Genomic DNA, 24,819 nt, shown 5'->3' with positions numbered 1-24,819 from the left:
TAGAATTTCTTGCTTCTCATATATCACCCGCCTAATCTTACATCGTGTACAAGATGCTCAGTCGTATGTTTAGGCGGGTGATATTGCGACATTTGCCCCTATTTAGACTACCCCGATTTACACGATTACCACAGTCGAATCTTGCACACGATTTCGCTCAAGGAAAATGAAGTGAAAAAGAAGGGCAAGAAGGAAAAAAAAGTCAAACTTATAAGTTGATTAAACTAAAAACCACTGTCAGATTAACAATGCAAAATGCGGTTTGGTTCAATAAATGATTATCCCAGTAGTCTAAATAGTCATAATGGGGCAATATATGAAAAGCAAGAAATTCTACAACTCTAAAAAATGGTCTCAAATTACGCAAATGTTGACCGATGTGGCTGAAATTTTGACCAAAGGAATTTTTAAGGTCACTTTAAAGACCTCTAAAGTGAGAAAAATTTCATTTTTTTAGTTAAATTTTATATTTAATTAAAAAAAATTCATCTAACTTTTGTATAACCATCGTGAATGTGTATGTATCTAGAAAGCTTGTCCTATAAGCTTTTCAAAAATGTATAAAAAACTTAAAATTGCTTGGAAAATGATTGAGTTATTCATGATAGTATGTGGATACCTAGCCAAAACCGTTTTTTTTTCGTAATAACTTGAAATTTTGGGGGTGTTAGGAAGATTTAAAATGTGTTTTGATGATGTACTAAGTGTGACTAACAACGTACACTTACTAGGTCATTTGAGAAGTATTTTTCCGTGTAACACCGTGTTATGTATATCCAAAAATAATTTATTTTTTCCGCATGAATAAATCAATATAATCGTTTTTTGTATCCGCCAATTTCATCGAATATATTATTGCATATATCTTCATATACGGGATTTAATGCGTAATTTAATTCATTTCTCATTGCAGTTAACGCCTACACCAGTGAGTTGCATTGCGTACGAGCTAACCTCGGTGACTCCCTTTACGACTGTCCCAGCAAGCAGCTCAGCTAACAATGTTAGTCCCGCTTGTATCGAGGAAATAGTTGAATATCCAAAGCCGCAGTCCTCTACAGTGAACTTTATTCATCACCATCAACCGCAACAACCTGTACAGCTTGTGCAATACGTCGACAGTGCCATTAGTAGTACCACTAGTCCCAATGTGATAACAGCCTTCGGTGGTACCGGTAGTGGAAGCGTTAGTTCCGGCAACCCTACCGCATCGAACACTACTTCCAGCAGGCATAACGAACTGTTAAGCGTGATTGAAGCAATTGGAGCTGGAGCAAACAACGGCGGAGAAGCAATATCAATGGCTACTCCCGTTCCGAGCTTTGCCTTTATCGGGAATTCTGGTCATTCCGCAAGTTCCGCAACAGGTGTTGAAATGAGTAGTGTAACTAAAGTGCAGACCATGCTACAACCAACAACGATTGCCATCAGCACCTCGACGAATCCTGTTTATACAGCAGCCACGGTGAAACCCGTCACTGCAGCGACAGGTAGGTGAATGTAGTTTTGTAAGTGTATTCTATCTATAGATAATTTTTTAACAAAAAAAAAACATTTTAGTGCGTTTGGTGTTACTATCAGCAGGCTTTACTTAAGTCACGCTTAATATAGTTGGTATTTATTATCTCAATTATTGAACTGTAAATCGTAATGATTCATTGCTGAACACAACTGCCTAGTTTTCTATAAAACTATCACTTTGCTAAAATGAGCCAATGATTGGTACAAAGAATAGTATCGAGTTTCCAATAATTATGATATTTAATGAATTTATCAGGAAAAGACATTGAATTTTAGCTTTCTCTTCTTATATACAACCTCTTATATAAGAGAGAACAATTAATCTCTAGTCATATAATTTACATTATTATATATTAATTTCTAGATATTCTTTAGCAAGCTAGTATTTTGCCGCAAAATTGAGTAACTAGTCTGAATGAATTATAGGCGGAAAATTGGAAATTAAGGAAACACGATTAAATGAAAGAATAAATGCAATACATAGTTAGTACATCATCTATCTTCGTCTAAGTCTTTGTAGACGCAAGGTTACCGAATTTGGCTTGACAAGGTTGTGGGTTCGAATCTTAGTAGAACCAGGCTAGTCAATGTCAAAGTGACTCAAAGGACGGGTTTATTCTCAGGCCCTTCATTACCCTTCCTTCATGCTGGATTCTATATTACTCTGATGAAGCTTCTTGATTGCGCAAAAAGTCACTCTTACAGCTCAGCCCCGCTGCGGATGGCTATGATTGGGGACAGTACTGTCATGAGGAACAAGATGGGTAAGTAGAGTAAGCATTAAAGGAAGGGTAAACCCAATACACACAAGCACGCATTATAAAATTATAAGTTTATCGCTCACTTAATAGCGATGGTAGTGACAGTGCAGGTTTACAGCAAACACCCAGGCATCACCATAGATCTTCAGTACTGGTCGCAGTGATGAGTCCATACAAGGGAAAAAATCTTCGTATTCAGTGATTCGCAATGTGTATGACAAATTTAATTAAAATCGGTTCAGCAGTTTGCGAGCCTATATCGGCCACATGAACAGTATGGTATAACGAATTCCCATGCTTGGTAAATCAAAAACCACATTTCTGATGCTTATTTTTTAACGCAAGACTACATCTTATAGAAAGATTCATTCCAAAAAATCGGTGTTGTGCGTTAATAAGTCAACGATTTGCTGGTTGCTTTTCAATATTTTTGCACCGATCGATCCCAAAATCTTCTGAATATATGAATATATGGTACTACCAGCTGCCTTAGCAGAACATCCGTCCATAGCAATGAGCTTATCATGTCAAAAAGAGTTGAACATATTCAACGATTGGTCATGCTTCCCAACTCTTGTATGAAGGGCCAAAAGGGAATTGGTCGATAAGCAACATCACTTACACGTACCAGGGATTTAGAGAATCTCCTTCCAAGGGCTAAGTCACCTGAGTCAATCGTTGAATAAACCGTCTTAATGCAGAATGACTCCAGCAGGTGGGGAGAAGAGCCCGCTCATTATCCACGATGTGTTGTTAATCGGGCCAAGATTAACCCTAGAAAGTTGACTGTTTCATTCTCCCTAGGCCCACCGCTTCAAACAAGTGCTCTGATGGTCCCTCCCTCTTCCCGATTCTAGTTTATTTATGAAATGTGGTATATATGCGTAAAAATAGAACAATCTCACCAGCGCTCCTTCGAATGGAATAGAGTTGCGTCCTTTCAGTTTCCATAAATGCTTCTAATAATTAATTTGATTTTTCTTCTGGTATCCAATATCCATGTGCAGTATTAACACTCGTATTGGTCAAAGTTTTCACAGATCGTGAGGCTCCACCTTCTGCCCAAAACCTCGATTATGAGATCAGGCAGCCGGGAACCACACAGTATCGCACCTCCTAGCTTGGCTACTCAATAGAGCATTACCGGGTATGGCCACGTGGAGGCGCTAGGTAGGGGCTTGGGATAGCTAGAGCTATATTGGACGCTCCTTATTTGCCTTCCCCATTTCATCCCCCGATCGATCCCAAAATCTTCTGCGCATTAATTCGCATGGAAAAAAGATCATATTTAGCAAAGTACTATTACAGTAAGCATACACATAAAACACTGTCCATAATTAACCAATCATATGTAAGCACGCTTTTGCTTCTCAAAACCGTGACGACAAATTTTAGAAAAAGGTCCAATATTTATTTGAGAGATTATTCGTTTCGATTATTCGTGATAGTAAACAATTCGGTTCAAGTGCAAAATCACTCCGTCCTCTTCTGATCGTAGACATTGAACCATGTTGGTGTCCTGAGAGCAAAAACGGGGTTATAACGGTTCATTTGTGGAAAAGTGCGCGACTTCCTTTTGCCAGATTATATCTATATAATTTGTTCTAAATAGACTGATGTCTTATATGTCAGTGTAGAAGATAATCGATCCTGGTTGAATATACCCCCTAATTCCCACTTCTTGCGACTTGTTGCAGTCACATGGAATAATCGTTCAAAGTTATACTGCCTGGGTCTCATTATTGCCGTGTAGATCCAATGAATCATTTTAGGTTTAAGGGGGCATAGTACTTTTTACACCATATTTTTGGCCTTATTTCAAATATTTTTTTCTCAATAACGCGGAAGGCGAATTGATTCGGGTTTTTTGCATTCTAAACATTGTATTTTTTACTAATATTTACAATTTTGTTTATGCATGGGAACCTCTTCCCTCCTCCCCTACGGAGCCCTTAAATATGATCATTCGAAAAAACATGAATTGTGGTACCATGGATTGGCGCTTGGGGACTTATCCGAAATGAAAAATTCTAAAACGACATGAAGGGAAGGGGGGCCCCGTAGCCGCAAGGTTACCGAGTCTGCTTTGACAAGTGAGTGGTCGTGGGTTCGAATCTTAGTAGAATCAAGCCATTCGATGTCAAAGTGACTTTAGCATGGGTTTATTCTCAGGCCCCTCCAATTTACCCTTCCTTCGTGCTGAATTCTATATTTGCCCACTGAAGCCTCCTGACAGTGCAAATGTCCCTCCTATAGTTAAGTGTACTGGTCAGAGGTACGAATGAGTCCTCGCCAGGGACGGCTGTAATATGGGATAGTGCTGGCAGCGAGGAATAAGTGGGTAAAGTAGATCAAGCTTTGAAGGAAGGGTAAACCCCAATACACACAAGCACGCATAAATTTAATAAGCATATCGCTCACTCAATAGCGATTATAGCAAAAAGAAATGCAGTGCAGGTCATACAACAAACACCCGGGCGATATTACAATAGATCAACTATACTGGTCGCAGTAATGAGTCCACACATGGAAAAAAAAAAAACGACATGAAAGTACATTAAATTATCTCGTGTTTGACCCATCCTTTTTTAAAAATTCGAACGCATAACAAAATGACGGACATTCAAACATAAAAGTAAGGTTTTTAGTCGAAAAAATTGACTTGAAATTGACATTTCTAAAAAATACAAAAATTGCAATATCGAAAAAAGGATGGGTCAAACACTAGATAATTGTGTTGGCTTTAGAACAAAAAAAGAATCATGAGAATTGCTCGAGCCGTTCTTGAGATATTTATGGTACCGACTTTAAAAACCTGGTTTCGAGAAAAACGGCATTGAAGTTTTTATGCGCCGTGCAATCGTTCCAGACATGCGCGGTACAAATAACTGTAACTTTGTCATTTTTTGGAATTCATCGAAACGGCTTCAAACACATATGCTAAAAATGTTAATCTTTTGATATAAACAATTAAAAAAAATTCGATTTTTTAGAATTGAAAAAGTACTATGCCCCCTTAAGTTCTCATTTATTTCCAAAAGTTTTCCTGCCCTGACAATTGTAGCCTTATCGATATTACTAGATTCAAATATAAATTCCAATTTGATTTGCTTCAAGAATTACACCTAAAAATTTGACTTTTGGAGAAATATCTGGTTTGGTTCCTTCCTTCCTAGTACAACTCAAAAATGTTGGTTTTCCTTCTTCGAGTAAAAAAATCACAGTGGTTTTGTGAGGGTTTATACAGAGCCTAGCACAGCACGATATTGTTACTTGAAAGACAATAACAATGCCATATGTTATTTGAGTGAGTTAGGCTTAGGTGCTGTCAACTATTTTCGAGGAAATTGAGGAATGCGAATCGGTGTGGTTAATGAAAACCGAGATTATTTATTTTTTCCGTTTAATAGCAAGTCGTTCAATGGGACACAATTATAACCACATTTGAACCTAACTTTTCTCACAGGCCCTGTGGATCGCAGATATTAATGACCTTTGGTATCACAGCCTCCCAGTTGGCCCCGAGGTATGAAGCTAGCCTAATAAGCCAGTCGTCGTATCCCGACTGGGAGAGGCTGTTAGAATCAATAGGATCGTGGCAACTGTCCCTGCAGTTGTCCTGCACTCTAACAGTTGGCTGCGAAGTCTGCCGTATAAAAACAGAAGGTCAAGTTTCGATAACGGAATGTAGCACCTACTTAGGCTTTGCTTTGCTTTGATATCACAGCGGTCTGGCTGTAGCGGTCGTGAACCCCCCAGCTTCACAGTGGTCTAAAACCAAAAAAATGTGCACATTAGAGTTTTGAGTGGGAAAACTTGGTTTTAGGTTTATGGAACTTTGGAAGAATTTCTTGAAATTAAAAGCTCAGTCGTTTGGTAATGTTCAATTTTTGGTTAATCTTCCTAAAAGTGAAATAACATTTTTATTGTTCTTCAGTTTCACTTAAGCACCATGATGTATTCTGCAAAGTTTTAGAGCATATTATTATAAGGAATTTTGCTGAAGACAATAACCTTCTATCTCTTCAGCGAAGAAAAAAAATCCTGTTGCTTATAAATCAATCATTAAAATCAGTTTTTCTGTTTTAGCTTTTTGCGTAGTTGTTGTAATGACTGTTTCATGTTCTACAAAGTTGTACAAATAATAAAAATACTCAACTTTGCTGAAGATAGTCTATATTTGATAGTTTAGGAACTGCAGAATTTTTAAAGTCAAAAATACCCCAACTTTGACCCCGAATTCCTGGACTATGCGCAGACGGCGGTAAATTTAACAAACTTGTTTAGAAACTAGATTATAAGAGCTACTAAATCCAGGTTTCATTAGAAGCCCGCAAGGAACGACCAAAACCAAAGTTTTCCCACTCTAAACTCTATTGCGCACGTTCTTTGTTTTTAGACCACTGTGAACTTGAGTAAAGAGGAACGAGAGAAAAATATTTTCTTTTGAGCAAGCTTCTTTAGCCAATTATATAAGCCTGGTTGCTCGCAAGCAAGGTTGCGAGTTGATTGTAAACTCAACTAATGTCATCATGTCTACTCGCTTCAATTAACTAGCTTACTTACTTACTTAGGTGCCCAAGTAACAATTTCAGGCTGATCAAACGCTTTTATAGCTGATTTTATTCAACCTGTGGCTAATCTATGGTTTAGGTTTAGAAATGAAAACCTTTTTTCAGCACTTAAACATCTAAATCTGGTGATTTTATCAAGCTTCAGGCTAATTAATAGCTGCTTTCGAAGCAGCAATGGAGCTTAATAGAAACTTTTTTGCACTTTTAAATAACCAATTTGCGCAATGCTGTCAATTCTATTTTTAGAACGAGAAATAGTTTTGCAATCTACTTTTCCAGTCGCTTAATCAACGCTTCATCAACCTTTATGCAGCCAAAAAAAATCTAATTTCAAATTTAAAAAAATGTAACGCGTCATTTTTATTTCGCCGTCAACGCGATATATATTTTTAGTTTTAAATAACTTTAATTCGTACAAGTAAGCTAGCTAATTAAAAATGCATGTCTTTTTTCCGGGAATTGAACCCGCTATCTTTTGATCCATCAGCACTCACCGTATGATCCGCCCCATTCGCATCTGCAGAAAAGACAGTGAGAATATCTTTACACCTGAAGCCTAGCCCGTCTAGCGTGAAGCAGTCGATAATGTCGATAACTGACAAACTTTTGCTGTCAGCCGAATTGCGAAATTCTATGATCTGACAGTATGTGTGCTGTGAGCCGAAAGAAAACTTGGTAGAAGTTTGTAAAGCCACTTTATCACCCTTAAGCAGACTTAAAGTAGTTTGAAAGCTGTGAGCCTAATGAAAGCTTCCACTCTACATTTTAACACCTTTAAGCAGCCGTAAAACGGTTTGATGTTTATGGCTGTTTAGAACCAGATTGTTTAGCAGAAAAATCCGCTATTAGGCTTGTTTATCAGCTTTTGGGAGAGAACTCGTTTGAAAAACTTAAAGTAGCTTAAACATCGTTTATTTAAACATCATTTAAGTGCGTACTTTATGCAGCTTTGACCGCCTTAAACCAACCCGTAAACAGCCATTGCTCTTGCAATTCAGCTACCGTTGTTACTTGGGTGGCTTGCCGTCCTAAGACAAAGCCTGTTAAACAAAATTTTCCCATGTAACTCGGTTTAGGGCTACCGCTCTCCAATTCCTCGGACATCGAATACTCTCCGCCAAATCTCGCTCCACCTAGTCTAACAATCTTGCTCGCTGCGCTCCTGGTCGTGTTATTCCTACCGGATGTGAGGCGAACACCATCTTTGCAGGGTAGTTGTTCGGAATTCTTGCAACATGTCCTCGTATCCCATCGTATCCGTCCAGCTTTAGCCACCTTCTGGATACTGGGTTCGCCATAGAGGTGTGCGAGTTCATGGTTCATCCTCCGCCTCCATACTCCGTTCTCCTGTACGCCGCCGAAGATCGTTCTTAGCACTCGTCGTTCGAAAACTCCGAGCACTCACAGGTGCTCCTCGAGCATTGTCCATGTTGCATGCCCGTAGAGAACAACCGGTCTAATAAGCGTCTTGTACAGGGTGCACTTTGCACGGGGACTTAGTCTGCTCGACCGCAATTGCTTGTGGAGCCCATAGTAAGCACGACTTCCGCTGATAATACGCCTCCGAATCTCACCGAATTCATAACACCTTGTAGCGCTATGTAGAACAGCAAGCATGAAAGACCATCACCTTGACCAAGGTTAGTCAAGAGAGGTTTTCTGACGTTCAAATTTGTTTTCACCCCCGCTAGGTTACCCTTGACGATCACCGAAATTTCCAAAGCGGCAACTGTTGAATGTATAAACAACGTCGATGGTTGCTAAACAATCGTTCCGCGCACTTATGTTTTACAAACTATGAAAACTAGATCACCTATTTTAACTCACCTTGACCTTGACGAAGCCCTCTGTGTGATTCGAATGAACTTGACAATCCACTCGAAATCCGAACACAGCACTGTGTATCATCCATCGTAAATTTATTAATCAGTTTGATGAGCTTTCTGGGGAAGCTGTTTTCGTCCATGATTTTCCATAGCTCTTTCCGGTGGATGGTATCATATGCGGCTTTGAAGTCAACGAATAAATGATGCGTGGGAACTTTGTATTCACAACCCTTTTGGAGGACTTGCCGCAGTGTAAATATATGATCCGTTCAGGTGTTCGTCGAAGTGCTGCTTCCACCTATCGGTCACCTCACGATCGTCCGTCTAACTAGCTATTGATCTAATGAACAAGATGGCACTAAGCGGGTTAACAATTAACTCGGAAACGCGCTTCCTAGCAGCCAGCAAACTTGCCTAATGTAATTGAGGTTTAACTTTCATCAGCTGCATAAGTAGAATCAATATATATAGAATGCCAGTGTCGCTGTTTTTCTATAGGACTCATTGTGGTAAACATTATGCTAACAATCTGTATCAAGTCTGTGAATCGGGAACTTCATTGTCAAAGTTGCTCATTGTTATTGATCTGTTCTTTATCTGTGCGCTAGTTGGTGCTGTCATCAGTGCGTTCTCCGCTGTGTTTTTATGCTAGTGAAATGGTTTTAAACGTTCTTTTTCTTTTCGTCCGGATGAATAGAATCCAGAATCCCATGTGCTGAAAACTGTAGTGAATTTATAAAAAATGTTCAACTTTACGTGGAAATTCCAGGAATTGCTCGCAAAATTGAAACTTTTGACGAAAACTATACGAAAAGTACATCTTTGGTGATTCGAATGGTATGCGAACCATAAAAATATATTCAGAATTGGCTGTGCTGATTTTAAAATTTTGATTGCGGTTGAAGTCAAACAAATTAATCTGATACAGCCTGAATTCGTTAATTGGGCCACGACTGCACTCCAGCTGATTCGCTAATTGGGCCGACTGACAGTTGTTAGAAATTTCTAAACTCGAAAATTCCATACAATTTTGACATTCAAGTTGTCACATAGCCCAATTAGCGAACACCCAATTAACGAACCGCCCAATTAACGAACCACCAATTAACGAAACTTTGCTGTAGTCCAGTATCGACTCGTTGATTGTTAAATTGATGCTATGCTATTGATTTTGGTTAGCTGTTATTTTTCTCAGTGTAAACCTAATACTGCACATCATTGATCAAACTAGCATCCCGGTATACTTCAATGTGACGTTATGCATGCGTGAAAGAGGAAAATATATACTATATTTTGCTCGTTTCGTACTGTACTTGGCGGGTGCATGAATGAGTGCAAATATCATTCCTTCATACTTCTCGCTCACTGAGTCACAGGCAAGGTAGCACAAGATTGCAAGAACACAAACACACTGCAAACGAACGTCGCCAACGACGAACAGGAGACGGTGTGATCTTCTCGTTTGCTGTGCAGGCAGGTACAGCAGCAACAAAGTACTCTGTGCGCGGCCATTTTGGTGATTTGGTGATTGTCTCGTGTGGTGATTTCGAAGTGGAAGTCAGACCTATCGCAGCAGACAGCAGCTAAAATCGGAATTTTATCTACGTACTACTGCGTACAGAGTTCTGAAAATAACAGTCGCAATTTTCGACGCATTCGGTTATTGATTACGGATGTTTTCAAATTGGTTTCCAAGCCAGCAGTGAAGTGTTTTTCAATTTTTCGTTTCGGTACCATCGAAGTGTGCAACTCTTCGGAAGAGGACATTTTTCTTTCGCATGCAGCAGTGAGTTTTTTTGCTTTAAAATTTAATAATTTCGTCAAAGTCGAATTGAAGCAGCTAAAGTTATTTCTACATTGAGTTTGAATTTGTGATATCTAGAAAAACCGATCCCGGATGCGCAAAAATTGCTGGTGGGGTTAGTAAAAAATCGCCTGAAAACGTGCCTCCCTGCAGTTTTGGAAAGTGGTATCGCCGTACCGAAAACCCGTACAGTTCGTGCTGCCTTTGTATAAAAGAGAAAAATATATTTCAGTGACGATAGAAAGAAACCGATAATGTGATATTTTGACCATTTTGACAGTTTTCGTTGTAGTAGTGTGAGTGCGAAAACGTTATCTGCCTACGACACCTACCACATCGGCTGGATTTCAAGTAAATATAGTGTTGCCAGTATTAAAATCGGAAATTTGTGACAAAAGTTTAATTAAAGATTTAATTATACAAAATGACTAAAAAATGGTTTACATTTTACTTTTTGATGTTTTACATCTTAGTGCGGCAAGTATTTTCAATCAACACATTTTAAAGAAGGTTGTATATAGATTCAGAAAACCAACTACTACTTAGTAAGTTCATTAGTGCGTCCTCCAAACCAAAAACAAAAAGTAAAATCAGTTGATTCTCCGTTGACTTTATTCAAGGTTCAAGCATAAAAACTGCTTTCGAATTTATACTCCTTTTGTTTCTACTAGATTGTTAATAAAGCCTAAAATACTTATTTTTGATTTTACAATTTTTTTACAGAAGCAGGTTGTTTTTTAGAAAGAACAAAGTTAATTGTTGAACTAAAAGATCAAGCAGTTAGAATTAAAAAAATATCGAGTAACCCGTTAGTCTATAATATGTTGAATTTGTACAGAATCCTTTTGCATTTACAAATTATTTTTCTACGTGAATTAACGTGCTTAAACGCTAATGAACAGAAGTTTAATATTTTATATAAAATATGAGTTGTTTTATTTTTGCTCATTGTCGCTTAAGTGTATATTCACCAGCAACAGAAATTTGCCATTAAAAATCATAAATTTCATTTCATATTTTAAGTTGTTTTATAAGATTTATTTCCGCTGGCAACACTGATATTTCATTCTACCTAGTTTCCATCGGGTCTATTAACGGGCACTCGATTGTGAATGTGCTGCGTGTGATGATAGGTTGAATTTGGAACGAGTAGCGAGTACGCTTTGCTAATGCAGACAGCTTTCTGCAGCTCTTCTATACTTAAGTGTGCACGAGGGGCAAAGTTACTCTTACCAGTTATTAAGCAGCAATCAAGTTGCACTGAAAAGTGGACGAGTGTCATAAAATGAGGCATGGTCTTTTGAGTCAAAAGCAATGAAATATTTTCATTCATTTTGTGTGTTTTTGTTGCTACAGTCAAAAATTGCTTCGAGTAAAGCAAATGCAGTAAAGGTTACAACGTTACGTTGACAGTGTTAAGGTGATTTCGAATTCGCAGTGGAAGACATTTTGGATCGTGAACGTTGTGAAATTCTGCCAGGATGGCATTTGCAGGTTTTGAAAAGCATTAACAAATTTATTTCATAGTGTTCTAGAACGGTGAAAATTTCAATTTAATGGAAGATATTTGCCGATTGGGCAATATATTATACTGAAAGATAAGTTAAATATGAAAAACGAATGAAAGAAAAAGAGAGGTCGAGCACAGGTTGAAAAAATCCCAAGTGACAGCACATTCGTTGTGATTGTGGGCGAAACAGAGAAGTGCCACATTGTGAGCGGAAAAAGTTGGACAAGGAAAGAAGATACAAAATAATAACAAAAACAAATACAACAAGAAGAGTTGAACTAATACTCCATTATTGAGTAAAGTGCTACACCAACACAGGCGTATTCAAACGTCAATCGCTGAGGTTGGCACAAATACAAGTGCAACGAAAGTAGTAGTCACAATACACACGGCAAAACGAAACGTCGCGAGTGTCAGTGTTGATAGTTTTTTTTGCTTTCTGAAAAAGAAACGGCAGTTTCAGTAATAATAAGTGCTTCAGTAATAATAATTACGAAAGAAGTAGCAGAGGAAAAAGCCAAGTGATAATAGAGTAATCAGTAATTTCTTTTCTGTTTGGTTCGTTTCATTATTTCGATGATTGATTTTGAACTTGCTCTTTGAGAGCGCGAGTGTTGTTGGTGACAAAGCAAGTGATATCTCGGTTTGCTAGTAGAAGTTGAATGCAATTCAAATACGACGAGAGTCTACAGAAAAAGTACTGTCATCGTATTGTACGAGTAGAAAATTTTCTTTCCTTCGAATGTCCACCAGAGTAGTTCGAAGCAAGCAGCAAGTCATCCACGACTTCACACACATGTAAAAATCCCTGGCGGAGCGAGACTCGTCTGGCTACTGGACCCAGCCCAGAAAGCGCTCGTCTCCTCTGCTGTGATCCCTCCTACTGACTGATCGGGGGATAAGAGCCACGGCTTGGTACGAAGTCATCGTTTCTCGTGCACGAGAAGTACTATTTCAGAGTCGGGAACAAAGCTTAACGATTGCTGCGAAATGGATACTGGTAAGAAAACGTTAATGTTATGTAGAATAGAACAAAAATGGCTTCGAAAAAAAGCTCTGTTTCTGAGGATTGCTCCCCGATATGTACTATAGACAATCCGACATCAAATTTTAGAATGTACCTATAATGAAAAGGGACCATATTGTAAAAATTTCTGCGGGATTATATTAACTAAACGTATTCAGCTACTACCTAGAATAGATGGATCATAAACTCACACAGAGCTTTGAACTTTAGTTGGCTTTCAAAGTTAATTTGAAACACCTGGTTTACAATTTAGTACCTGCCCAAATCGGCTCCTTTTTAAACGCTGACTGTCGAAAGTGGACTACAAATTAGTCAGTAGGTAGCACAGCAATACTGACTGAAAAATGTGCGAAATATTAGTGCTTTCTTAACTTTGTGCGTTTTTCCGCATGATCGCCCCGTTTTCCTTTTGTCAAAAGAATATCCGGACATCCTGTAAGTTAGCTGGTTTTTTTGATGATATTGCGCAGTTACCTGCACATCAAAGTATAAAGTTTTAGAAAATTATTTAGTTAAAGCTGGAGTTGAATTTGGATGCATGGTAATAAGTAAGACAAAAACAATCGGTTGCAAAAAATTAGTCTACATATTGGGTGTACCAAAAGTTCAGTCAAAAAATATTAGTTGAAATAATTGGCCTAATAAGCAGTTTTTTTATGAATAAATTTATTCAGAAAAATGCATACATCCTATGAATACAGTAAGTACAATTGATGCAAAATTTTCAATTTATTTTCTTAACTAAATTTGTTGAAACGCGAGACAACTATCGATAGAACGACATACCTTGCCATTCTGTATCCATACTAGCTGAGTGCCGCATCTTGCTCGAGAACACGCCTTTTTTGTCATTCTAACCGCTTTAACATATGTTTTTGTCCAGGAAATTCACATAATGCAAAAAACAAAGCCTTTTTCCTCATTTGGACGTTCCTCCTCCCTTGCCAGAGCCCCGAATTGGCCCCTTAGCCACTTGTACATTTGGTTTCTCTTCGGAAATCCCTATAATGATAGAAAACCAAAGTTTTTTTGTTTAACTTACTTAGATCTTCCCCTTAGAAATAATTATTATGCTGACTCTTCTACATCAAGGGTTAAACATGCCAATTTTGATGACGAATCATTTGGGCGTTCCGGAGTTGACGATGTATAAAAGCATAAATTGACTTTTGAGTATTAAAACAATTATTAGCTTTCTCCGCAAACACGTACAACATAGAAACGTTTTATTCAAACCAGCCCTTCATAAACTTTGTTGTATCTGGCATGAAAATGAACATGCTTTTAAAAGAAATTTATCCGCAAACGTTAGAGACATAAAAATTAAAACAATCCAAATGAAGCTACATATTAGCATTGGACCTTCTTACACGGGGTTTTCTAAAGTACATCAACAACTTCCCTAGGGTTTGGAGCGTAATTACTACATTTCCTTGATGGGCACGGTAAAAGCTATGTACCCTAATGAGCTAATACTAGTCACATTATGAGCGATTACAAAGTACGGAAATTGCGCATTTATTACATCCTTTTGTCTTGTGAATCGATAAGCCGTTTTTGTTAGCTTTGTGCATGCTTTTGTTTTTTCTTCGTGGGTCACATAGTATGAAAAGCTTATTAAAGCATACTTGTTCAGTTGTAATGCGATCGATTAATACTAAACTGCAGACATTTGATGATTCCCAAAATGAATAGAATTTAATTTTGTACGCGAAATAATGGAGGTTAACGAAAGTCCCGCTCAACCGAGATTCGAACATATGACGACTGGCTTGTTAGACCAACATCGGACCTTCAAGCTAACTGGGCGGTAACGGGTTTTGAACGACATCCTATAAAAAATCCGACGTCTCCAACTTTCCCAGAAAACTTCCCAGGAGCATCGTAGAACATTTATTTATTTACGATAATTTTTTTTGAACATAAAATTTTCTCAGCAGTTCCGAAAAAAATCTGGAAAACGTTATTTTATTTACTTTTTTTAATGGCAGTGAAAAATGTGGCGGAAAATTCGTCCATAGTCCATAGAGCAATTCCAGCTCAACTAGCAAAACGATTTGACTATTTTTGATCGTTATGAAATTTTTCTGATGTGTTGGATACGTAGCAAGAAATCATTTTCCACTACACTTGATTTTTTTCGTCAAGAGTAATTTTTCAAAAAGGCGTAAATGAGATTACTTTTTTTTAAAACATCGTATCTTAAAAACTACTCATTTTATCAAAAAATTTCTTTCAGTGTAATTTTTTTCTGAAAATACACTTAATTTCCTATAACTATTTCTTTGACGCCATTTTGATCAAATAAGTAGTTTTCAAGATATGATATGCTGAAAAAAAATCTCATTTCTAAATACGCCCTTTTGAAAAGTTACACCTGACGAAAAATCAAGTGTTGTGGAAAATTATTTCTTGCGTGGTATCCAACACATCAGGAAAATTGCATTCCAATCAAAAATAGTCGAGTCAAAAATGGCCTTTTTTCAGCGTTTTGAAGCTGGAATTGCCCCATAGTTTTAAAAAAGTATAATAAAAAAATTACACAGTGTTTTTGAATTGTTCACGAGTTATAGCCAAGAGACTAATGATTCTCGGTTGCACATGATCGGTCGACAGTTCTTTGGTTGCAAACACAGGGTGTCGATTTCCTGGAAAAACCTGGAAAATCAGGGAATATCAGGGAATTCATTTTTGGATCAGGGAAATCAGGGAATATCAGGGAATTCAGAAATTCAATCAGGGAAATTTTGGAATCAAATCAATTTTCGTGTAAAATATACGCAGATTGATCGGTTAAATTAAAACTTGTTACTTATCTAGTGGCGATTCGATTATCTTTCAGTTTGCCGTAAATTTTTATTTGTTTTGCGCCGTACAATTGGCAGACTTCACTCGCTGTAGCGCTCGAAATCAGCAATGACAGGCCTCGCGCACTTCACGGTGCAGACATCAAGAGCACAAAGCAGACTGTTATTTACACGCGATCTACAGCGTTTTCACCAATTGCAGAATTTTACACTCAGAAGCACCAAGCATTGAACATCTTCCTTCAGTGTCCATGATTCATGTCTGTTAAGGGTTACCGGGAGCATTAACGTTCTGTAGAATTAGCGTTTATGCGAGTTGGCAACCTTCGGGATTGGTTCAGCTGGTTACGTAATACGCAGAAAGCTTACATGTTTCTCTGTTCTGACGTAATCCGCAATGAGCATGCGACTCTTGACCTGGTTCTTCTCATCTGTCATTTTCTGGCATTCGACATCAAACATGCTGCTACACTCACCCTTATTCTGCGAGGCGAGTGACGTGACTATTTGGAGTCACCGCGAATCAGGTGACATTTGTCACCTAGGTGACTCGCTTTGTCACCTAAGTGACACGGTCTGTCACTTAGGTGACCGGGGTTTCTTACCTAGGTGACTCGGTTGTCACCTAGGTGATTCGACTCGCCGTGGCGAGTCACGGCGAGTGACAATTGTCGTATTGAGTCACGTGACTCGCAGAATAAGGGCAACTCACCCTTATTCTGCGAGGCGAGTGACGTAACTAATTTGGAGTCATCGCGAATGAGGTGACAATTGTCACCTAGGTGACTCGCTTTGTCAGCTAGGTGATTCGCTTTGTCACCTAGGTGACACGGTTTGTCACTTAGGTGACACGGGGTTGTTACCTAGGTGACACGGTTGTCACCTAGGTGACAGCACCCAATTCGACTCGCCGTGGCGAGTCACAGCGAGTGACAATTGTCGTATTGAGTCACGTGACTCGCAGATTAAGAGTGATTGTTTTCCCCACGTCGTACCTATCACTTCCCTCGTAGTTGTCGGCGCCATGGCGGATCATCCACGGCCTACTTACGTCTTATTCCCTTTCTTCCTACTGTTCTGCGATTCGTTGATCAAGATTTCTGGTGTACTCCACTGCAACGTCATATGCCGTAAACCGCTAGATGTTGAAATGCAACAACCTCTTAGTGCGAGCCTTCGCCGATTTCGATAACCTTACGACGACGATCTTACGACGAGATAGCGGTCAAAGTCGCTAAGAAAAGACTGTATATTGATGACTTCCAAAAAGTATTGACCGTTAAACAGGATCGATCTGGGAGCTAGAGTCTTGAATTTTCAAGTCGGGCGCACCCCATAAATCCTTTCGAACCTGTCATAGAATTCGTCCCTAGCAAAGCAAAGCAAAGTCTTGAGCATTAACTGTTACTAGACATTATCCTTCTTTATCGACAGACTTCGCAGCCGGCTGTTAGAGTACAGGAAAATTACGGGGTCAGTGCAACGATCCTACTGATTCTATCTAACAAAAACCGGCTAGCTGAGATTACAACTGGCTTGTTAGATCAGCATCGTACCTCGAAGCTAACTGGGCGGTTCAATTCGTCCCTAGTATCATCGAATTTATGATTTGTTGGTGACTATACGTTGATTAAGCTGTAGTTGAAGAATTTGCCTTAATTCTCAACACCCATATACGGTCATCGGACCGAACGGCCGGCCATCGAACTACCTTCTAGTCAATGTTGCTCTCAAGCCTCGATAGTTGCAATCAGAAATCATGACACACAGCTTTAGTCTTAACTTCGCATACTGTCCACCATTGAGGGTTAAAATATTTGCCATTTGGACATTTTCTAACAATATATCTAGCTAAAGTTTTGCCGTACCTCGAAGTCAGCAAAACGCACATTTTTGTACCAAAAATCTTTGGGGAATCATCTCCTTAACCCCATACTTTTTGCAGTAAAGATAACAAGCTGAAAATTCCAGGAAAGTTTTGTTTTAGTTTAACTGAAAACCCACAGACATGTATCCACCTTCCAGCGGCAAAGCTACTAGTTTGAGCTGACTGAAAATTAGCAAGATTTGTTATGTTTACACGGCTGTAATTTTGTTGTATGTAACATCTAAGCTTTGTGCAAAAACAGGTCGATTAGATTATTTCTCAATCTTTGTTTCTTTGGATTCAAGTTGATACCTCAAACATAACTGTCCCTAGACTCGATAGAAGAGGGCTTTTTCGAAACGCTGGTAAGAAATAAGTTAAGAATCTTTGATATGTGTTCTTAAAACATGAAGAAATCTAGCTTTAGTTTTCAGCAGCTCGCATAAGCCATGCTAAAGGGTTAAAAACTTAAGCCAGAAATCGCCCATATAAGCTTGATATTCGAGTTTTGAGGGTCAGGGAAAAATATTTGAAGCATCAGGGAAAATCAGGGAAAGTCAGGGAATTTTATTTTTGGATTTGAGTCGACACCCTGAACAGAGATGACAAACCAGTAATTTTGATCAATTCTGTGAGTTATCGCCACACGTACAGATCATGATCTGTACAGTTCATGTCCATGATATACAGTGAATCTTTAGTATTCACAAGATTTTGGTCTCTCAATAACTCTCAGCAGTCGGTCGCAGTGGTACATTTTACCTAGCTGCGAGAAAAAAGTTACGCGTGTCGTTTGTATTGAGATTCATAGATTGCACACCGAAAACATCGGAACAATGCTGCGACAACACATCCGTCAGCGTCAATTTGACAGTTGACACATATGGGAAAACGCTGAACGGACGCGTTGGTACAGCATTCTGATTGGCCATATAATGTTTTGACGAAAAATGTTTTTTTTTTTAATATTGTTTTCGTCATAAACCCACCCACGTTGCCCATGTGCTTTTAATGTACTCTAATAACTGGTTGCGAAATCTGTCGATAAAGAAGGGTAATGTCTAATGACGGTTATACCCAAAGCTTTGTTTTTTTAACTATGCCCATGTATAAAATTTCATTGAATTTAGGGACCCTTCGGTCCAAATCTGTATAGTTATATTTACAAGAACAAAACTTATATTGAAATTTTATGATTCGTGGATGACTCATCAGAACATTCACCCGACAATTGCAATGCACCAACCTACGCTTAGCATCACCGTAGTGAAGAGGACTGTAAAAGTTTCTTTATCCACATTAGTGTGCTTTCTTTTTATCATAAACTGAAAACAGTAAAAGATGTTTTATGCCATATCAGGAATTCTCTTTTCCCAATCCAGCGCTTAAATGCTGACATATAATTTGCATGTGTTGTATGCATTTACTGCATGTTAAATTTTGTAATAAAGTAACTGCTTCATCGTGGTTATCTTATACATTGGTAATTTACAGTAGTACAACGAACTTAATTATATACAATTAACACAGCATTGAATCACCAATTTGCTATTTCATTTGAATCACTAATACACAAAATCATTTACAGTGGTTTCAACACACCGCTAGGCTGCTCTAAGTATATTTTGTTTAATATTTAACAAGCGATGTACTTCAGAGCAAAACCACAAACATAATTGTAAATAAACCGATAAATTTTGCAATCATCTGTAGATAACAATTGAGGAGCCAGTGATGCAATTTTATTGATTCTAACAACTTCGAACAGCTAATTGATGATTTAAGGAATCGAAACAATCGGGAATCACGTTACATAGTTCTCTTTGTTATTACAGATTGCAGTAAAAATTATTGACGCTTTGTGGTGCTTGCTATTAACATAAAGATTTTGTTGTATTTTGTACTATATAGGGAAGTTTTGCCTCGGAAAATATATACCCATTTCAATGAAAAGTCAATAGGAGAAAAGCGACTCGATCAAAGTGGATCTAAATTCGCTTTACGATTTCTCCCACAGCTAACTCTCCTACAGAACTTCCCCGATACCAACATGGTATCGGAGTTTGGGAACGGATACGCCCGCACGCAACAATATCATCATTGCCGTTAACTCCTCGTACGGCGGTGAAGCTTAATTTGTATTCTATTTGTGTTTTGGAGCAAACTAACACCGCACCGTAGAAAATCAGAGTTTCACCCACACTCGATTCACACGCAACAAAGTTTCATTTTCAAGATTAAAACCTTTAACCAGATTTCAACCGAAGCACATGATTGTTTCAAATCACGGCAATTTGGATTCATTTGTGATGTCTCGATGCGCGTTACTTTGTAGGAATTACAATTTATTTTCATTTCGATTCCACTCATGGCTGGCTAGCCTGTTTCTTACCCAACACTTGACAGTGAGCAAAAATTATTTTGTATCTAAAATGTGTCTTGAAAATTTAAAAATTCATGTAGAATGCATTTAACGTTGCTTAGAATGTATTTAGCATTGCCACATACATTTACATGCGACTCTTAAATTACTAGTATGTATAGGGGAATCACTGTGCATGCTTTGCAGATCTTTGCAACTATGCAGTTTGAGGAGAAATCAACCAACATTCAACATGAAATAAACTTTTACTGCAAAGAGTGATGCGCTTGAATAAGAACAGAAAAGTAAAAAATGTTCATCTTATCAAGAACCACTTAATTTCAACATGTACTAACACTGCTATGAAATCTGATGCAATGCACCTGATTACCTTATCACATCATATTTTAAATACTTACGTGGATCCTGCACCGCTGAGGACAGCCGACTGTTGATGTCTGACGCCGATACTTATATTTACCATGTCTCCATGGTTGATAACGACCGTTATCTTCTGGTGCGTTGCTACCAATTATCGAGATTACGTCATCACTGTTCCGAACTACCATCTTGCCGGTGGGCTTTTCTTGCTTATCGCCATGCGAGAATATTTCACTTGTTATTGTAGGCGGCAAACTGACGACTTTTCGTAGCTGTTCCGTACGACGATGGAATGTTCATTAACGATGAAGACGCAACATTTGTTTCGGTAATAAGTTATTGAAGGATTTCTTGTTGACCCAGGGTAATGAATATAATAAACGAACAAATCGATACAAAAACAATTGCATTGCTTGTCTTTATTCGACAACTTCCGAAAAATATTCTTAATTTTACTAAAGGTTTGTATACTTACTAAACTGCCGTGAATCGCATAACAGTCCCATTTTCTATGGAGTTTCCTATATAAATGGGACTGTTATGCGATTCACGGCAGTAAAGCTTTGTAAAGAATCTTTGATGAATGCCAATCTGGTGTTGATATTGGTTATTTTCATTGGATTTAAATTTTATCCTCACTAAATTTAATTAAATTTTCAATTGTAAATTATGAGCAGGCCCTCAGCAACAAGATAAGAAAATTCCGTTTACACGGATACACTGTCCTTCGCGAAGCCGATTTTAGTCGATTATTTGTGCTCTGCGCTTTGCAGCAGCAGAGCGGTGAAAGTTGTTATTATTCAGCCGCTTAAGACAACGAAACTCATGCGCACAAATACACTCGTGTGCTTTACTACTTGTCAATGGTGCATCGTAATTGTCGATATGTGACTAGCAATTACATACGACACGGGTACCATCTTCTGTTTTCCCCAGAGGGGCGAATGCGCTAAGCAGTATTGTGTATGGGATTTTAATTGCTGACCAATTCACTTTTATTTTGCTGCGAGTAGAGTGACGCTACGTGATGCACAGATGGGTCTGCCGCAGAATGAAAAAAAAAAAACGCATGACATTGAGACAGAGTTATTACGTAAAACCAGTTCATCTCCACAAAACCATATAAATTTGCTTTTCAGTGGTGCAAAATTTGATCGATCTGAGAGCTTTTCAGTTGAAAGGTAACGAAAAAGTCGCGTGTAACACTGAATATCGTGACAGAGAAAATTGACGGTTCCGCATTACCTACATGACATAACGAAATCAAGAGCAGATTTCTCTCCAGCACACCCGTGTTTTGTAGGTAGAGGGCAAAGAAGGTTTTTGTTTCTGCAGGATCCATTAAATATGCATTACGAAAATAAACCAAACCATGACCGCTAGTGTTGAGAGGTTGCGTACATTTATTACACATTTAGTACCTGTCGTTATCGGAACAGCTTATGGTCTACTCTTTCACACTCCCTAAAGAGCTTATGAAACAATGAAGTGTGTGTCATTTTTAACTATTTAAGGCACTTTTGAATTTATTATCAACAGTTTACAAAAATACTTTCGCCTATTCACTAAAACACTTTTTTTAAAACATTTTTTTACAAATATCCATATTTTACATTTTTGTAAAACAAAATCATAATCTACGCAGCCGTTCTCAAATTAACAAATTATGTTTCGGGATCATTCCACGTGAAGTGTCTAAGGCCCGTGTACTTTACCTTCGCGGATTTGAGCCCAATTTTGTCAGATTGTTCGTTTTAGGTCAAAATGTAACAATCCTAAAGTTGGTTCTCACCATGATTAATTGGAGCTTCTTCTTTTCTAGAGAAAAGACCCGCTTTTAACAAATCCTGTTATTTTATTTTGCTTATATCTCCAGAAAAATTAGGTATAGGATGAAACGATATTCACATTGCCCAAGGAATCCACAAAAAAAATGGCAGCAGTGCTTTAAATATTTTTTATTTTGATTTGAAATCGAAATTTACATTTTTCTCTTGAGATGCTTGGCTTCTCTTGAGATGCTTAGCTTTTCTTGAGATGCCACGCAAAGTGTACGTGGCGGTTGTCGATAAGAGGCAGATTGACTGCATTCGAAAGACAGTAAAAAGACGTTTTTTAAGGGCAAGTTAAAGGCTGATTTCTCAAACACTGCTTTTAACAAAAACAACAACTAAGCAAAGCCTTGGGTGTAAATATGTTCTAGGCTTGAAATATGTTCTAGGCTTCTTTATCGACAGACTTCGTAGCCGGTTATTAGAGTACATGACAATGACGGGGCTAGTGCAACGATCATACTGACTCTAAAGCCTAGCTAAAAGTAAATTTGGACGCATAGAACAATCTGTTTCTATAACTCGGGACTGGAATGTCCCATAAATGAGTGGATTGCAGTATTTTTATTCAGCTGTTTCACAGTATTGCATTATTGCATTTCTCTTAATAGAAGTCATCATATCATGCAACTAAATCAGCATGTTTCTTCCACTTTCAACGCATTTCTTTAACACTGTTGACTGTACCTCCGCTTCGCCGAAGTTGTTTGACAATTGCCCAAAATTTTTCGATGGGTCGAAAGTCCGGACCATTTGGAGGGTTCATCTTTTTTGGCACGAAATCGACATCATTAGCTGTATACCACTCTAGCGCCACTTCAGAGTAGTGACAGCTCCTTATGTTTTCGGATGAATGGCAAAATTTGTTTCCTTAAACATTCTTTTATGTATAAACTTCATGTCATTGTTGAGGAAGTGATGAAAAGCTCAATCTTCAGTCCACAGCTACATACCGTTCTGATTCAAACTTAGAACCGTCTCAAACTTCGAACACTTCAGGGTAAAATGCTCGTTAGTATCGCTTATATGTTAAAATATTATGCTTATTGTACACCTCCAGTATGACATTGAACTGTAGGAGTCCTTGTAAGAAATCAGCAGGCGCTGGAAAAAGTGAGAACTCAGATTTCAACTTGGTTCGCATGCTCTTAGCGTTTCGAGCAAAAGTAGCAGTTTTTTCGTTTGTATTATTGTATTAATTTTACCAATTACCAATTTCCCACTTCGCGATTATTAAGTAAGTGCAAGATATGTATGTACTAAGGCATAGTTAAAATACAAAATTTCATGCATTGTTTCAAGGATACTAGATAAATTAAATCACGTTTTGAGGAGTGATTCAAGCCATAATATCAGTTTTTTTCGGGTTTTCCTTCGGTAAAATGAATCAACTGCATTGCAAAGCTGTCCAAAGTCAACTTGCTTTAGATGTAGTCATGGAGTTCGAAAATATTAGCAATTGCCTACAGAGGTAAGGAGTGAAACTAATTATTGTGTGAAAATTTTAAATCATACTGTGAGGTGGATTTAAAAAGACTGTTTACAAAAAGGATAAAATTTCACTTATTTAACTTGAATGACACTAAAAACCTCAATACTTATTAAAATATTAATACAAGTGTTCGATGTCTGAGACTGAAATATTCGAGCTTTGAATGTCGACCATGAAAGTGTTCGAAGTTTGAATCAAAACCGACTTGCAGTTTTTTAATATTTTTCAATGTAAATTAACATTTTATACTCATTTTTAAAATTTTCACAATAACATAAAATTGAATTGTCATGCTATTAAACCATTTATCGGGGTAGAATAAAGATGTCTTCGAACACGTTTCTTTGAAGAAAGTTTTAGCATAGCTTAAATGTTTGAAGTTTGAACCAGAACGGTATTCTTTGCCAGATCATGGCCTTCTTTGCGATTTTTTCAGTAATCATGAAACTATTCTTTCTGGCACATCGTGATGCCCAGTTGCAATGTAGGTTTCGTCATCCATTAAAATACACCCGTTGAATTTCTTCAAAACTTGCTCACACAAACGCCTAGTTCGCATCTTGATTACCAAATTCTAATTCAAATAAGTGCCGATTCGAATGTGCGACCTCTAGCCTACAGACCTACAGTACTGGACAAAATAAAGTACGCACTTACCACATCTTGAAACTTTCATGCTTTTCTCATTATTTATAGTAGATAACTATTCACAGTGATCGAACAAAAATTAGCTTTATAGATATACTTTCAGAAGATGTTTTATACAGAGGCTTTATACTCCAGAGGTTTGTCGATATATTTTTGAGCAAATTTAAGACGTTTGATCCTATACAAATTAATATTACTTAAAAACAAATATTGAATATGAAATAAACAAACCTGTTAACATTTCGGATAAACGGCCTTCGTTGAGCAAATCCATTTTTAAATCCCATTTCCTTCAGTCTTCTACGAACAGTTCGTTCGGAACTATTGAAATTCGTATTTTCTCGGATTACACGGCTGGTAGAGAACAGATCTTTAGCCACTTCTCGACGAATCAGGCGATCATCACT

At 37.9% G+C, this 24,819-nt stretch overlaps 1 protein-coding gene across 10 annotated transcripts in view; it reads left to right on the top strand.

Moving 5' to 3' along the window:
• LOC128738253 (la-related protein Larp4B) overlaps positions 1-24,819 on the top strand; it is a 71,480-nt gene that overhangs the window by 15,282 nt on the left and 31,379 nt on the right. For 3 of the 10 annotated variants that reach the window (XM_053833250.1, XM_053833249.1, XM_053833251.1), the window contains exon 3: positions 914-1,490. In XM_053833250.1, the coding sequence (XP_053689225.1) occupies positions 914-1,490 (577 nt within the window). Of the gene's footprint in view, positions 1-913; positions 1,491-10,136; positions 10,602-11,619; positions 12,997-24,819 lie in introns of those variants that run through there. The other 7 variants (XM_053833256.1, XM_053833257.1, XM_053833255.1 and 4 more) reach the window with 7 other exon arrangements.

Source organism: Sabethes cyaneus, chromosome 2, assembly GCF_943734655.1.
Source record: "Sabethes cyaneus chromosome 2, idSabCyanKW18_F2, whole genome shotgun sequence".
Classification (NCBI taxonomy): Eukaryota; Metazoa; Arthropoda; class Insecta; order Diptera; family Culicidae; genus Sabethes; species Sabethes cyaneus.
This window is presented reverse-complemented; position numbering and strand designations above follow the sequence as displayed.